The sequence below is a fragment of the Micromesistius poutassou genome, assembly GCF_964030765.1.
Source record: "Micromesistius poutassou genome assembly, chromosome: 3".
In the NCBI taxonomy this organism is placed as follows: domain Eukaryota; kingdom Metazoa; phylum Chordata; class Actinopteri; order Gadiformes; family Gadidae; genus Micromesistius; species Micromesistius poutassou.
This window is the reverse complement of record NC_140273.1, coordinates 18,031,178-18,048,677: the sequence shown is the minus strand read 5'-3', so window position 1 is coordinate 18,048,677 and position 17,500 is coordinate 18,031,178. Positions and strand designations below refer to the sequence as shown.

General features: G+C 42.3%; 2 protein-coding genes and 1 long non-coding RNA gene across 4 annotated transcripts in view; 2 read left to right on the top strand and 1 right to left on the bottom strand.

The window, feature by feature from the left end:
• The window catches only part of LOC311340222 (uncharacterized protein), an 8,549-nt gene extending 1,488 nt beyond the window's left edge, over positions 1-7,061 (top strand). The window contains exons 2-11 of the mRNA XM_084465105.1: positions 1-154; positions 563-725; positions 2,058-2,441; positions 3,157-3,438; positions 3,923-3,946; positions 4,272-4,370; positions 4,519-4,549; positions 5,246-5,295; positions 5,654-5,688; positions 6,739-7,061. The exon at positions 1-154 is cut by the window's left edge and continues 13 nt beyond it. Of these exons, the coding sequence (XP_084321231.1) occupies positions 1-154; positions 563-725; positions 2,058-2,441; positions 3,157-3,438; positions 3,923-3,946; positions 4,272-4,370; positions 4,519-4,549; positions 5,246-5,295; positions 5,654-5,688; positions 6,739-6,825 (1,309 nt within the window). The 3' untranslated portion in view covers positions 6,826-7,061. The remainder of the gene's footprint in view (positions 155-562; positions 726-2,057; positions 2,442-3,156; positions 3,439-3,922; positions 3,947-4,271; positions 4,371-4,518; positions 4,550-5,245; positions 5,296-5,653; positions 5,689-6,738) is intronic.
• Positions 7,062-11,734: 4,673 nt separating this feature from the next.
• LOC311341209 lies at positions 11,735-13,312 on the top strand. 2 transcript variants are annotated; one of them, XR_014633294.1, is made up of 4 exons: positions 11,735-11,973; positions 12,135-12,205; positions 12,290-12,456; positions 12,609-13,312. It is a non-coding gene; the product is annotated as an uncharacterized lncRNA (long non-coding RNA). The 2 variants fall into 2 exon arrangements; XR_014633293.1 differs by lacking the exon at positions 12,135-12,205.
• Positions 13,313-13,669: 357 nt separating this feature from the next.
• The window catches only part of LOC311341208 (uncharacterized protein), a 7,738-nt gene continuing 3,907 nt past the window's right edge, over positions 13,670-17,500 (bottom strand). The window contains exon 3 of the mRNA XM_084466100.1: positions 13,670-14,651. Within this exon, the coding sequence (XP_084322226.1) occupies positions 14,562-14,651 (90 nt within the window). The 3' untranslated portion in view covers positions 13,670-14,561. The remainder of the gene's footprint in view (positions 14,652-17,500) is intronic.

Below are 17,500 nucleotides of genomic sequence, written 5' to 3'. Positions count from 1 at the left end.
GGCAGTCTCCTCCTCCTCCGCCACCACCACAGCTGCTCTGCCACCCCCCACCCTCAGGGTGCAGGCCAGGTCCAGTGACCAGGTGACTCTGGTCTGCCAGGCCCCACAGAGCCACCAGGGGGTTCTGTTCACCCTGTTCCGAGTCACGGACCAGGTACCTTCTCACATGAGAACATCTGGTTCAATAGATAGCCACGGTTGGATTTTGATTCTGAAATTCAGCCAGTAGGATAATGTGGTGTTCATGGAAATAACAGTCCAGCCGCACTGCACATTATAGTTACAGTTTGTATGTCTTTCATGTTTGCCATTTGTGGGGCTATGAGGCTGCTATTCCTGCACTGTGTACTTAATGCTATGAATGTGCAATGCGCTCTCTGTATATGTTTTTACTATTTCAAGCGACTGCACTGCTGAACTGTAGCTTATAAGAACGATATCAGATATGACCGCGTATCACGTTACAGTGTATAGTTCTAGGATTGTTTCGATGTGTGTGTCTTGTCCTGTACTATCTATGCATGGGGTTTAGAGAGAGTGTTTGTGTGGTGTGCTCCTGCAGGTGGATTCTTTCATGGCCCCCCAGGGGAGTGCAGAAGCTGTGTTCAGGCTCAGTGCTGAGACAGTAGCATCAGACCAACAGCTCTACTGCTGTCTGTACAAGAACGGCCAGGGTGTCTACAGCGCCTTCAGCCCCTACCTCAGCCTGACGCCACCACCACCAGGTGTGTGTGTGTGTGGGTGTGTATGTTAGTTTGAGTGTGTGCGTGTGCCTGTGTGTGTGTGTGTGTGTGTGTGTGTGTGTGTAGGTGTGTATGTTAGTTTGTGTGTGCGCCTGTGTGTGTGTGTGTGTGTGTGTGTGTGTGTGTGTGTGTGTGTGTCTGAGTGTGGTTGTTTGTTTCTGTATCTATGTGTGTGTGTGTGTGTGTGTGTGTGTGTCTGTGTGTGTGTGTGTGTGTGTGTGTGTGTGCGTGTGTGTGTCTGTGTGTGTGTGTGTGTGTGTGGTTTCTTGTTTCTATGTGTGTGTGTGTGTGTGTGTGTGTGTGTGTGTGTGTGTGTGTGTGTGTGTAGTCCATGTGTCCCTTAGAAAGTAATTAACACTGACAAAATCAAATACTAAAAAGTTTTGAACAGCTAAAAGGATTTACATTTGTATTTACATCTCCAAACACATCTTTTTTTTAAGCAACTTGCTATGTTGAGGCTGAAAACAATGAGACCGTATGATCAGCAAAGGAGCAGCTGCTGGAGAATACAGAACATAAAAAATGATTTCCCGACCTACAAAAACTGCTGATTTCTATCCACAGTGGGAATAGCCAAAGTAGCCAAAGCTAATGATGACCATTTCATTATCGTTAGTATTGAAATTCCCCCGCCCAACCCCTGAGCACTTTGAAATCAGAGTGTGTTCAGGCCGGTAGGGTTCTGTGGCAGACGAGCAGCGCAGCATGGGCTCAGCGTGTGGTGAAACATAACAATCACTCCCATCCGCCTCTCCCCACACACCCACACCCACACCCCCACCGCCGATGAAAAGACCCGCCACAGGTGCTTTCTGTATGGCTCATGTGGTGCTACACCACTCACAGAGTCTGGCCCTAACATCCTGCTCTTCATGTAGCACACACCCACACATCACACACCCACACACACACACACACACACCCACACACACACACACACACACCCACACACACACACACACACACACACACACACACACACACACACACACACACACACACACACACACACACACACACACATCAAACACATCGTGCTGACGGTTATGGAAGGAAGTGTGGTTTGTAAACTCTGGTGTGAAATCGTGAAGCCCGGTTGTGTTCGTGGTATTCTTCATTATAAACCTCTGTATTGAAACACATTATAGTTTTAATCTCAATATGACACCATTGCACATGCTCACAAATATGTTTGAAAGATAGATTTTTCAACTTTATTGTCCCAGACAGACAAACAAACTTTATTTATATTTAGAATATTTAGAATAGTCAGTTATTTTATTACTATTCTGTTTTATTTTGTGTCTACAGGCGCAGCGCCTAGTCCCTCACCTGCAGACCCCCCTCCACCTGTCCTGTCTGTGGAGCCCCCTAGTGGCCATGTTAGGGGTGGACAGATACTGTCCTTCCAGTGTTCCCTCCAAGTCACCCAGCCCATAAGGCAGTCCCAGCGCGGCCACACACCAGTGACCTTTATCCTGGTGAAGACAGCCCTGGTGACCGGGGACACCTCCGTGGTGCTCCAGCCTCAGGCCACCAGCCAGACGCCCAACGCCACCGGCCAGCTACACGCCTTCAGTGTAGGCCCCGTGAAGGGAGGAGACGGGGGATCCTACGCCTGTATGTACCAGGTCTCCAAGAGGAGGCGACTGTACAACTCCACGTTCAGCAACGTCATTCAAGTCACCGTCACAGGTGGGAAAGGCTTTGGGTGAATGAAGACTTTTACCAAGTGTAGGAAGAAACGCTTCTTTAACACGCACTCCACGAAAGCTGTTGGCAGAGACACCTCATTCACAAATCGACCCACACAGAAACCCTAAAACACCAAAACAAACACTTGACATTGACAGAACGTGAGTCAACGCCCATCTACAATATTAACACAATATTAATTTGCCTTACACATGAGGTTAATGGGCTTTAAAGGTTGCATCAGCGATTCTAGGCCGAAACATAAATGATCACATTCATCTGATCTTTCCTCACGATCCGCTAGCTGCCCGCCCCATAAGCAGGCCGTCAAAAAAACGCATCTCTGTAGGCAGCCTGTGCTCCGAGATCGTACACAAAAAGAAATGGTACTACCAACCACTCAAAACCAAAATAAATAGTATTTCAACCAATCAACGGCAAGGGGTGGGTGTTGTGGGGTTTTGCGCTGCGTTCATGACAGTTTGTACTGGATACACGAAACACAGAAGGGAGGGGCGAGCTGGCTCTGTTTGTTTGGGATCACGCTTCAAATACTAACAGAAGTGACGTCACCTAACATCGCTGATACAACCTTTGAGACTCCAGGACCAAAGTAAACCCTAGTCGAGGGATTCAGCATGCTACCCGCGTATCCTCCCAGGTCTACTGCAGCTTTCTGACAACTTGGCTGACCCGATCTGTCTCCACCCACCAGACCTGCTGCCACGGCCCACCCTGGCCCTCCGACACCAGGAGGGTGTGTGGGACCTGTCTTGCAGAGGGTCTGCAGCCTACCCCGGGGCCCTGTTCTCCCTGTTCCGGCCCGACAGCGGGCTCACCGTGGCCACGCACCAGGCCCCCGCGACCAGCCACCAGACTGTCTTCTCCCTCCCCATCACGGATCAGGCCACAGTGCAGTATGAGTGCCGCTACAGCGCCCTGCTGGGAGAACACTGGAGCGAGTCTGAACCCAGCGGCCCTCTAGAGATAGCCCTAGGTACTGCTGTAGTGTGTGCGTGTGTGCATTACAATACATTACATTACATTATATTACGTTACATTACATTAATTTACCTGATTTCCAAAACGACTTACAATAAGCGCACTGAAGACAACACAAAAAAGTGCAGAAATAATTTAAGAACATAAAATTCTTTAAAGTAGCAAACTGCTTTCACTTCTACATTGTTATTTTGTATTATTTCATTATTTTATGTGTGTGTACGTGTGTGTATGTGTGTGTGCATGTATGTGTGTGTGTGTGTGTGGGGGGGGAATTTGTGTCGGTGTGTGACTGTGTGTGTGTTTGTGATTATGTGTGTGTATGTGTGTGTGTGTCTGTGTGTGTGTGTGTGTGTGTGTGTGTGTGTGTGTGTGTGTGTGTGCGCGTGCGTGTACGTTTATGTAAGTGCGTGCATAATTGAGCAGCAATGGAAAAAGTGTGAGAGATTAATATCTGTTCTATCTATTTCTTCTTTCAGGAATATCGCCTACTCCTGCACCAGGTAAAAATAGAACTGGGCTGTATACAGAAACCACATGTGTAACTATAGGTAACCGAGTCCGCTTTAAGGCAAGTAAAACCCTGTGAACGTCTTCTCATAGATGAGGACTAATACCGTTGTTTTCTATTGGGACACAAACAAATACACGTCCAGAGCAGCTGTGAATATAGAACATCCATCGTATATGATTATTGTGATGGCTAAACTATGAATGAATTTGAATGAATTTCTTATGTTTTTCCTTCTTGAGTCCCTATGATAGTTAACAGTGTCCCTGTGGGTTGATAAGGTACTGAATGTATGCTGTGGTCCTGCACGTGTGTAGCGTTCAGCGTGGACTGGCCCCTGGTAGCAGGGTCCTTCTCCGCCGTGGTCCTGTTCATCGCTGCAGTGGTTCTGTTTGTGTATGTCGTCCAGAGAAAAGGTGCGAGGCAAAGGCTATATGTCTCAAGGTGCCGTCTCAAAGACTCATGTGTTTGGATTTGTTTATGGTTTGTGATGCCTCTGAAATCGTATTCTTCTTCTTTCATCCTTCCTCTTTCATCCTGCGATCCTCTTTTTGGTTTGGGCAGTGCGTGGAGCCGCTGAGGAAAAGAAGAAAAGGTATTGTTTCCTTAGGTCTTGTTTAGTTTTGTTTTATAAACATGGTGAGTTACTGTTCAGCACAAACTGATATCTTTAAGGGTTAAATGAGGTTTATGTGAACAAAACGGACTCGTCATGACCTGTCATGACATATGGTTATGTGTTTAAGGAACTGGTTCATGGTTTGAGTGAAGTCATTTCCTCCTTATCTAAGATGTTCATGGCTTCTTCTTTTTGCATTTCACATTTTTTATTTCTTATAAAATATAAATTATGAGTTTTTTAGCTAGCACAAGGATTAATTAACCATTAAGAAGTAATCAGCATTAACTTATTAACAATGTTGAATGGTCTAGTATCATCATTTACTAATGGTGTTCATGTTTATTAATGCTCTTCATTTTAACTATGGTAATAGTCTTCATGTTAATGTTAACTAAGGTATTAATTTATACCATTAATTTATTATTAAATAGGGTAGGGTTAGAGTTGGGGTTAACCTTAACAATAACCCACCTACCCTTACCCTCAACCTAACCCCTATGGACTGGACTTAATGATTAAATATGTTTGGGTGATGAGTGTCGGCTAATGGATTGAGGAATAAATTGACAGCTGGTGCCAATCAGCAGATGGGTTAGTGTCGCGTTGTGTTGTGTAACCCCAGCGTGTCGTGTGTCTGCACTGATGTAAATGTGATTGTGTGTCTGTCAGGAAGGAAGCTGAGTTCTGGAGCAAGAGTCAGGCTAAAGATCACATGGCGGGTAGGTCTACACACACACACACACACACACACACACACACACACACACACACACACACACACACACACACACATACACACACACAGCAGGGTTTATATCTGCTTCCTCTCCATGCAAAAGGAGGACACTTCTGCTAGTGACTCATATAAAAACTTCCAAACCCACAACCTTATTCCATTTAGGTCCACATTTAAAGGTGGAAGGGGGAGTTTCAAATAATTGTAACTCATGCTGACCCGAGATGATTTGTCTTCAAATCTCACTGTCCATCATTTTGATAAATATTGCATCATTTTGTTATCATAGTTTTTTGTTGTTGCACAAACATGTTGATTCATTTCTTCATGTTTTTTTCTAGATCCGGAACCCAGACATTCAGCTTCTACTTCCCACGTAAATACAACCCTTTATGAAATCGTCCTTTATGTCTACTAACTTTATCATTTCCTGATTTCCACTCTTTTTTTTTCATAAAGCTATGGTTAATATGGTTTATAATTGTCTATATGTTTGCTTAAGGAATGTGACAATGATGAATTCAAAATAACCATGAATAATACGGCTTATTGTGAATAATCTTTTTACATGGAACGATTTCCTCATTGCTGTCTTGGCTCAAATGATTAATATTGCATTTTATCTAAACGTTAACGTTTATACATAGGTTGTGTTAGTTGTTTGACACATAAGTACATAGGCCTACTGTTTATTATGAAAGTATTAACCATAATTCTCCATGGGCTTTTTGCCTAACCCTGCCTTATAAACTTCCTTATAAAGCTTCATTATTTAGCTGTAAACATAAACGTGCACACGCATACAGCTGACCACGTGCATGTTATGTTTACACAATCACACGTCTCAGCTGTCTCCCCTCACACTTACTGACACACATACACACACACACACACACACACACACACACATACACACACACACACACATACACACTCACACATACACACACACACACACACACACACAAACACACACCCACACATACACTCATCCATTACACACACACACTCACATACAGGCATACACAAATGCACGAACGCACGCAAACCCACAAACACACACATGAAACCCACACGTATTCCTCATTAGGGCTTTTGAGCAGGGCTGCCTTTCATTAGACTTGATGCTGTTCATTAATTAGTTTGATGTAGGGCTCTCATTAGACTAAAGGATAGTCCCCAGGCCCTCTCTGTGTGCCAGTTACTAGGCTGGAGCTGCTGCTTCGTCCTGCTCACTGGATGCTTGCTGACAACAAGCCAACTAACAAACTAGAGCAAAAAAAAGGCTTTTCTGGAAAATGACAGTAGAATAGATAAAACACTGATAAAACACTGTGTGTGTGTGTGTGTGTGTGTGTGTGTGTGTGTGTGTGTGTGTGTGTGTGTGTGTGTGTGTGTGTGTGTGTGTGTGTGTGTGTGTGTGTAGGAATGTGCCAGTGGGACTGCAGACATGGGCCCCAGATCGTCTGTATGGAATCCTCTCTCTACGTTTTCAAGTCCAAGCATCCATTAATTCTATTACTATTATTATTATATATATTTATATATATTTTAAATCTGTCTTCTTTCTTGTAACATCACACATCAGAGAAATGTTGTATTTCCTTTGAAGCAATACGATTGTATTTACTTGCTTAGAGGATATGACGATTTTAGCAATGATGTTGTTGATGTTTTAGTTCTGTTTTGTAATAAAATGTAAGAATGAAAAATTATGTTGTTCAATGCACATTTTTCTGTTATTGATATCCAAGTGTACTCCAAAATGTGTTCTTACCATTCATGATTAGCTTTGACAGTAATTATCCTTTGTATATGCACGTAAATATACACAATAGGTTATCGACACGATCATGTACTGCAAGAGTGCTGTTCTTTCTCAGGTGCAGTTTTGGCAAACATCCTGTAGAGAGCACTCTATACATATTTATTGTGTACTAATTAGAACACTGGTTTGCAGTACAAAATAAACTATTCAACAAGTAAACACACACAGCATTCCACAGAATGAATGGTGTTTATTGTGCAATATTTAATTTCACCCAAATTGAACGGAAACAAATATTTAATGGCGCTAGTTTAAACACTTAAAATGAAGTCACACCAGACTGCTGATAGATACTGTTAAGCAGCTGGCAGCTTCCCCTTCTATCTGCGAACGTTGGCTTTTATCGCCGACCATAAATAAGGAGGCTAAACAGCTTTCATTTCATCTCCCGCACGTTCACAGAGCAGCAGAAAGCCTTCCTTTTATTAATCCTCCACACTGCACAATTGAACCTGCATTTTAGACATACCTATAGCCTAACATTTACATTTACATTTACATTTACATTTAGGGCATTTAGCAGACGCTTTTATCCAAAGCGACTTACAATAAGTACATTTGTCATAAAAAGTGAAACAATATATCGCTGTCGGTACAGTAAAGATGTTCATAGAACCAAGTAATCGCTAGGCTAACCCATTCCCCGTATACAGCAGTAATAGCTAGCTACTGCAGACGCTACACAATTAAGTACTATGAATAAATACAACATACATTAAGTGCGTGCATTAAATGCCAGGACGTACAACATACAATAGGCCCTTATACTTCATATAAGGGCCAGGTCCTCCTCAAGCCCTCCGGTTCTCAGAGCTTTTCAGGGGCCCCAGGAAGGGACAGAGGGGATCAACTGGCCCCAGGGAGATGGGAGGTTGACATAGTCGCCCCATCAGGGTGGCAGACTCACCAGTCACACAGGGTGCCAGTCCCCCTGGCCGTTGAAAACACACACACACACACTGTATGCACGCACACACACAAAGGTACTAAAAACTAACCGTGTGCATAGACACAGCATGCATGTGCACACACACACACACACACACACACACACACACACACACACACACACACACACACAACACAAACACAGGCAGGCACTCTGTCTCCGTCACTCTACTCCGTGCTTTTATGACAAGTGTAGAAACACAAGCACATTCTCATGCCTGCTCTATCTCTTATAAAGAATATACTATACTATACTGCCTCTACTCTGTGATGGCGGTCATTCCGTTTCTCTCAGAGTTACAGCATGCATGGCACACATTAACCAGGGGTATTAAAACAAGTACAAATTAAACCGCTGTGTAATTTCATAGTTACATATCTGAAATGAAAGTGATTGTGTGTTAAACATTAAACAGTATCATCAGAAAACAGTTCATTCAGAAGATGGAAGATGGTTTGTGTATGTGTGTGTGTGTGCGTGTGCGTGTGCGTGTGCGTGTGTGTGTGTGTGTGTGTGTGTGCGTGTGTGCGTGTGTGTCTATCAGAATTCTAAATTCAGAATGTCAAGATCCTTCCCAGTGTTTCTAATATCTATATTTTTATTTGCTGATAAGCGATGGCTAGGGGTGTTTTTCGTACAATCAGCCATGCCCATAATCAGCACCAGTCTCCCAGTATGTTAAAAACAAGGCTGTAAATGACACGGCCCACCAACACAAGAGCAAAGCTGCACAGGGCAAGACAATGTGTGCTTATATATGGGTACACATAATCACAAGGAAGTTTGTTGCCTCATAAATTGAGTTGAAAAACAAAAAGAGTACAACATAAACAATAACCCTCACAGGCTGTTAAATATTTTACTGTCAAGGAAAAAAACAATTCAATGACATAGCTTTGCTGTGTAAGTCCCTGCTCTGCATCACATCAAAGGAGCACAAACGCTCCCCCACAAAGGAGAACCACCATATGAGGCAGCCCCAGGGGGGAGTAAGTCAGGGGACTTATCATAACCCACTCCTATTTATGGCTGCTTTGAGACACACACACACACACACACACACACACACACACACACAGACATACACACACGCACGCACGCAAGCACAGACATACAGACACGCACACATGGTGCAGACACACAAACTCACAGACACATGCACACACACACACACACACACACACACACACACACACACACACACACACGCACAGAAACACACACACACACACAGACCTGTTCTCTATTGTTTGTTATGTTAACAAAGAGTCATTTGAGGAGCATACCATTCTATACTAATCTTCTGAGCCCTGACTCTCTCAACACAACCCGGAACACAACCCTGAACACAACGCTGAACACAACCCTCAACACAACCCTCAACACAACGCTCAACACAACTCTGAACTCAACTCTGTACAAAACTCTGAACTCAACTCTGTACACAACTCTGAACTCAACTCTGTACACAACTCTGAACTCAACTCTGAACTCAACTCTGTACACAACTCTGTACACAGCTCTCAACACAGCCCTGAACACAATATTCACTGCTGCAGTATTTTTATGTGTGTGACATTTTAGCGTAAGTGATCCATCAGCCTCTGCATTGCACCCCCTCTGACAGGCTGCCACAGGTCCTGGCTACATGGCCATACTCCACACATTAGCTTTGTGAGGAATATTGCTAATTAATAATGTTGACCACCTAGGTTGCCACGGCACTGCCCAAAGCAGACCATAATAATGTAATGACTCAGTGGGCTCAGTCCAGTCAGAATGAGGCCATGAATTATTCACTGGAGATAAGGGAGTCGCTAGGGCTCACATACACACGCACACACACACACACTCCCAAACTTTATATATTTATATATATATATATAAGGTCATACAAAATGGTCTCCACAGATACCACAAGCCAAGTTTTTTGTCATTCTGATCTTGATACAACACAAAACCACACCCACAAAGCAAAACCACACCCACCAGCCCAAATCACACCCACCCTACTAAAATACCCCCCCGCCCCCTATACGGTAGGTATATGCTGTAGCCTCGCGAAGCCAGCCTAAATCGTACGAGTTTGCCTGCTGTTTTGCGAGCACTTTTACTACATACACAGTATTTCTGTGATCGCGAGAATAATAATAAAGCCTGTCAGGAAAAAATCATCTATTGAGCACGCAACTGACACCCTGAGCGCTCACACTGCTGTCTTCGCTCTCATGCTCGCAAAATGTTTTCCTGCTCCACCTTGGTTATCTTTTTGGGACTAAATTCACACCATAAACGAAGCCGCGGCGCGATTACATACAAAGTCAATGCAAATACGGGGATAGATGCAAATTTTCAACACCTGGGTCACGCGCATTTCGCCTGATTCTACTTGCGAAAACACTCAAGCAGAAATATCTGAACTTTCCCGTTCATTTTCACTTGATGCTTTGTCATGACAGCCTACCAGCGTTCAGCCTATCAGGAGAAAGTAATTATTGCCGTTTGCAAACTCCCGGAGCTCTAATACCACAGCCAAAAGCTGATGGTATAATGAACTCATAAACGACGGCGTTGGGTTCTCCGACGTCTCTGGTACTTCCACAACAAGTAAAGACTCGCAATGGCGGTAATCTCGGCCACGGTTGAGAATGAATTGGCATGAACAAACGTTGGCGAGCCCCTCCTCCTCCAATATTCTTCAAAACACAATATTTGCTTCGCTTCTGGTATGAACGCACAGTTGAAGTGATTCAGCATCAAGCAAAATTTGCGATAAAGATCAAATATTTCAACCCGAGCAAATTACGTATTTGCGAATTTGTGCTTGGCTGACGTCTTTGCATTGACTTTGTATGTATTTCGCGCCTTGCTTTAGTGTGAATGCACAGTAAGTCAAGAGTTTCCTGACTGGCTGCATCACCGCCTGGTATAGCCACCGCCCGGCCCTCGACCGCAAGGCTCTGCAGAGGGTGGTGGAACCTGCCTATCACACCACCAGGCCTGGGCTGCCAGCCCCATGCAGGACCTCTACACTCAGAGGTGTAGGGGAAAAGTCTGCACTCCGGGACCGCAGCCACCCTAGCCATAAACCTTTCACAGAGTTACCGTCTGGAAGACGGAACAGAAGCATCCGCACGCGAAGCAGCAGGTTCAAGGACAGCATCTTTCCACAAATAAGATAAGACTATTGAACACACAAAATAATTTATTATAATAACTTAACTAATAACTATAATATATATATATATATATATATAATATTATATAATAACTCATACTGCACTATGTATACTACTGTACATATATATATAAAACTATTTTATCCCTTTTATGTTCCCTTTTTATCCCCCCATTTGATTTTTATTTGATTGTATTTCATACTTAGTACCTGTAACGTCGAGGACAGCTTAATTTAGAACACTGGAATTTCATTGCCAGCATAGACTGCTGCTGCATGTTTGCTGTGCATCTGACAGAATAAAGACCTTGAACCTTGAACCTTGTTTAGTCATTTAATGAGCAAATGTTTTCATTGGCAATCTTCCAACCAAACTCACATGAAGCTCCAATCACAGCACTAGTTGTACTCCAAATGTTGTCTTTCTTGAAATTGTCCATGTTTAAACAATGTCTGGGTTCTGACAACTCGCTGTCTGGACCATCAACTGCACCTCGTCCACGGTCGCATGTTGAAACTAGCTGCGAAGATGTAAAGTTAACAGGAAGTGCATAGTCACAAAAATGTCTATTGAATTGTGTCCTAGAGCACAATTGTCTTTACACCAATGCATTTCAATTGGGAGATTTTCGCAGATAGTACAGTTCACCCTCTAGTTATGTGTGTATTTGCTCTAATGGCCTTCCATACATCAGCGTCTCTCCCGGTAAGTGCAGTCGGATTCTCTTAGCACCGCTTTGTCTTTTCCTCGTGCATTCTCCTTCACATGTTTCCTTGACCTCGTGATGATTTCCATCATGGTCAAGGAAAGGTGGTTAGGAAAGGAAGTAGGACGTAATTATTTTTACTATTCGACTGCAACCACAGACAAGGACGAAACCGGCCGGGCCATTTTGGACATTTCTACAATGGATGGTGTTAATATTTATGCTGATTTGGTATTTATTTTAATTGAACACAGTACATTTTCACTTTGATGAAATTGGTAGGGGTAACATTCTCTAACTATGTTTACTTTACAGCCCTCGGGATCCGGCTGGCTGAAGCTAATCCAATGGAGTGTAAAGTGAGGTTGATTGATGACACCAACAAATACACTGCCGACAGCAGATCTACCAGACCTAATGATGAGCTGCAGGCAAATAAGGTCTGGCCGGCCCGTCGACAGGCTGAGCAGAAATCAAAGCAGGTCAGAATAAGTTCCCTTCATTGTTCTTCTCTTGTGCCGAATTAAAGAAGGACAGCGATAAGTAGTTTTAAGTATTAAAACGCTAATTACAAAGTAGAACTAGCCTGGGAACCAAAAGAATCTCGTGAGCTCATGTTTCATTTGCTCTGCAGATAATGTCTGGCTCCCCTCACATGCCCGGTACGAGATAGACTGACCAAACACAACCATCTATCTTACATGAGGGAGGATGAATACGATGGCGGGGCAGAGGAGCACCGTCTTTTGATCATGCCATCAACACAGTATTCGACAAACTGGATATTTTCAGCTGGAACAGCTGGCATGTAAAATGGGTAATGGTGAAAAGCCTTGACCTCACATGTGTTGTAAAATAATAGATTTTACTGGTTTATTACAAACATACATTTTATCAGCTTGGTAAGTCCTTAATTTAGCACTTGGTTATCAATACGTTTATGGTGGTGAGCCAGCTGACTCAATGTCCAGACTATGACAGCCTCCTCAATAAACACAGTATAGGGTTTGTACATCAGAATGCATCATGGGACTTTTTGTTGGTAATACTATTATACTGTGATGCATTGAGAGAGTTGTCGACTGTAAAATCCCAAATCAACGTAAATATAATGTAACCTAAAGGCTAATAAAAACTTTTTTTTTGGCAATGTAAAACACAACAATGTATCCCCATTATGACAAATAATTTCATGCTGACTTAACAATGACAAACAACTACCAATACTACCAGTCACATCCTGTGATGCTTATATTCCGGTCATTGCGATGTGACATCACGATGAACTTCCTACTGTGTAAAAAAAAAGAAGCACAATTAAAAATGCAATAAAAGTTTGATATTAAGGCTTTCATTTTAATAATAGAACACTAATAATAACGGAAAAAAGCAAGTGCTCCATAAAATATCATTGTTTAAAAAAAATCATATCAACCCAAACTTTCTTAACGAATGTGAACTGCCTAGCTCTGTAGTGATTAACCAGACAAACAATATGGATACATGGAAAGGCCACTAAAAACACAAAATTAGGAAGAAAATGAAAGAATAACCAACGCTATCTCAATCCATGTTGTATGCAAAGACCATGATGAATGACAAAGTGATTAGATTGATGATTCAATCTGTTGATTCAGACATGCTTACGAATCCAAACATGACGTTAATACAAATTTAAATAAAAAATATTCCTAAGTACAAGGTAATACAAGCAGAACATTTTTTTAAATAAAAAAATATAATTAATTCTGTTTAATTTAAAACATATAAAATATACATAATGCTTGGGCTACAGATGTAACCTCAGGTACTCTCTTCATATGCCTTTGGTTGCATCTGCTTTTGAAAGTGTTTTAACCAGTTGTTTAAGCTGTTTTAGCTGATGAGCATCAGTGGTGTTCCGAAAACAAGTGTATTGAATTCCATCTCCATACTCCACACTCATTAGGGCCTTTTGAGTTATTACTTATTCTACTATGTGCCCTGGGTTTCTGTTTTTTTCTTGTCCTGTGTTGTTGTGCTGCAAAGAAAGTAATTTCTCCACAGAGATGATAAAATAACTCACATCTATCTATCTATCTATCTATCTATCTATCTATCTATCTATCTATCTATCTATCTATCTATCTATCTATCTATCTATCTATCTATCTATCTATCTATCTATCTATCTATCTATCTATCTATCTATCTATCTATACAAAGTGACTTATGTGTGAAGCGCCATCCACTAGGGCTCTCTGAGTTCTCACCATTCCCTTCTGTCTCCATCCTTTCGGATCACATTTCCTTAAGTCAAACGTCAATCAAGTTATATTCCGATCATAAACAACACTTTTTGTTCTCCATTCTTGTTGGTAAGGGCTTTGAAACCAACCCCCTCGTTTGGTCCACTTTGTCAACGTCCTTCACGGGTACCACTGCTTGTCTCTCTTCCTGTCTATCTCCCTCTCTCGCTCTCTTACCCTCTCTCCCACACTCTCTCTCACTCCATCTCTTCCTCTCGTCTGTCTCTCTTCCCCCCTCTTCCTCTCCCTCTTTCTCGTTCTCTCTCCCTCTCTATCATTCCCTCTCTCAGTTCTTCCTCCTACTGGTCTTCGTCATGGTGTCCCATGTTGACCAGTCCAGTCTCCCAGTGCTGCAGCAGAGGTGTCTTCTGTCTGGAAGCCCTGGGACTCTGTGGGAGAGTGGGAGAGAGAGAGATGAACAGAATATGAGCAAAGACCAGACCAATGCATTTCTTGCTTGAGTATGTTGTATTAATTATGTAGCGATTCAAGGTTTAAATCCGATATACATTCCATTTAGAAGAATACTTCAGGCTGAAACAACGTCCTTATATAACTTCTATCGTCAAGCACAATTTATTTCCAGGGATTATTTAAGTGCATATAATGTGTGTACAATATTCTGCTTTATCACATGCTATCCTGCAAGCCTTTTTCCTGATGGGCTCAAGAGGGTTTCTTTCCAACATTACACACAATGGCTTTTTCTGTTTAAAGCCTGACGGCTCACATTACACATCTTGCTGAATTGCAATTTTCTCAGTCGGAACATGACACCCAAGAAAATTGGGTTTGCAGTGATTATTTGAAGAGAGAACGCCAGAGTATAACCTAACATCTGATAGGGAAGGTGAAGTTACGTCACACCGGGTGCCATCTTGTGAGACTGAACTAACCGACCAACGTAGGAGCAGCCTCTAAACATGGCGTGGTCACCATAGCGTTCAACATGTGACATCAACTGGTTGACTGTTGTTGTTGTTGCACCTGTGCCGTCAGTATAAATGCCTCTCTGTGATGGCATTCCATGTCGTGTCTACTCAGACATCAGGGCCAGGGCAAACTCAACTGATATGCAACACATTTAGTTTCCTACACGACTAATCATAAATATGCAATTCATAATCAGTGACAAATGATTAATACCATAACGAGAAGATGAATTACAAATATGAACATTCTGTTATAAAGCATTATAAACAAATAAACAAAATAATGCAGAAATTGATGAGGACTAGTGTCGAGGACTATCCTTGCCTTACTAAGCAATTATCCATGACAATTAAAGGCTGAAAATGCCTCAAGTATATTGCAGCACTAGCAAGTACTGTATGTGTTTAACACCTTAAATACATATTTACATAAAATATATATTATAACTAATTACGAATTGCCTACTTATTCATGAAGTAACATTATTCATTCACTATCAATTATTATTATAATTACTACTACCTTATTAATGCTTCACAATGGCAGTTATTCTAAAGTGCTACTGGTGAGTCTACTAACAACGTCATCTCTAAAGAAAGGGGTGCAATACAAATGTGCCTTTGTACCTTTAGAGACATGTCTTTATTAGAACTAGAGCAGTAGGTCTGCTGTTGATTCTGATTAGTGAACTATGGCAACAGTCAAAACAAGCCCATTTCCCTGTATAATCACTTAATAAGTGATGCCCTCTGCCCTTTGTATACAAGGACATCCAACTGGCCACAAAAGGGCGAGAGAGAGAGAGAGAGAGAGAGAGAGAGAGAGAGAGAGAGAGAGAGAGAGAGAGAGAGAGAGAGAGAGAGAGAGAGAGAGAGAGAGAGAGAGAGAGAGAGAGAGAGAGAGAGAGAGAGAGAGTGAGAGGGACTGGATCAGAGAACAGGGCCAGTATTGCTAAACACATACGCACGCAAGCTAAATCCAAACCCACAGAACACTCCACGTCTCGGTGGCATTGAAGTAGGGACCACACCTCAGGGTGTGTGTGATCACATCCTCAGGGGAAGACATAGCAGCCTTCACGCATGGGTGAAGAGAGGGCAAAGCCTAACCAAACTCTTTACCAAAGTACCTGAGGAAGTACCTGGTACGACAAAGGAGAGTTTTAATAGGGTGGCACACCTCCACGCCACCTGGCATCATATGCTTAATGATACCCTATTGACCTTTATGGGTGTGCTAGATAACTATGCAAACAATACTAACCATAGAGCAATGTACTCCAGGAAATGACTCCAGATAACCTCCCCCAAGAATTGGATAACTTCCTCAATGAGCTTCACTAGAAAAATTCCAGTCATGAAGAAGATGAAGATTACGTGTTTCCGCCAAGAAAATTAATCATGTTGATGATCAAAATGATCATTTTGAAGAGATTAAAAAAACATCTATAAAAGCAGAAAAATTTATATTATATCTAAATATATGGAAAAGCATTGTTCTTTAAATCAGGATAATCCTTGAAATAATTTGACTAAAGCTCAAGTCAATGCTAACTCCAAACTAATAGCATAGCACGCTACAGCAGTTACGGTATAAAGTCCACGCAGGCTCATTGCCAGTCAGTGAAACGGCCTTTAAGGTTTGCCCAGAGAGAGACATGGTTTCTTCCTGTCATTCATTCACTACAGCCATTGGTACCCTCTCCTTATCTTAATCATAAGCAATGTTCATTATGTCTGTATAGTGTGGCTTATCTCTTGTTTGTTTCCAAAAGTCAGATAAACTAGAAAGAGAATGCAGCCTTGGATAACCGCTAAAGCAGGATGTGTCTAACAAGGTCACTGTGCAGTCCAACTCTATCCTAATGTAAAGACAGAATCTAGTGTCTAAAAAGGTTTGATTATCTAAGTCAGCTGTTGTTAATTAGATGTCTGTTGGGATTTGAACCACTGCGCATACATATGGAAGCTAGAGGAATGCCACCATTACCATTATTACGGATAGCTGCGGACACCCTCAGTGTCCTTTGCAGAGGTCGACATGAGGTCAAACATAATAGCATAGATATTAGCACTCACGCTGATATTCATGGTATTTGGTTGACTTGAAGGAACCTGCACACTGAAACTGTTGTGCCGGTGTGTTGGAGTATCACAGTGCAGGTATTGATGACTGCACTCAGCAGGTTTGAATGCAACTCCTTGTTTATTGGTTGTAGTGTTTCGGTACTCTGGCAGCGAAATGTACTGAAGCAACATACATATGTACATACAGCTTATAGCTGTATGTTTTTACACTCTTCAGG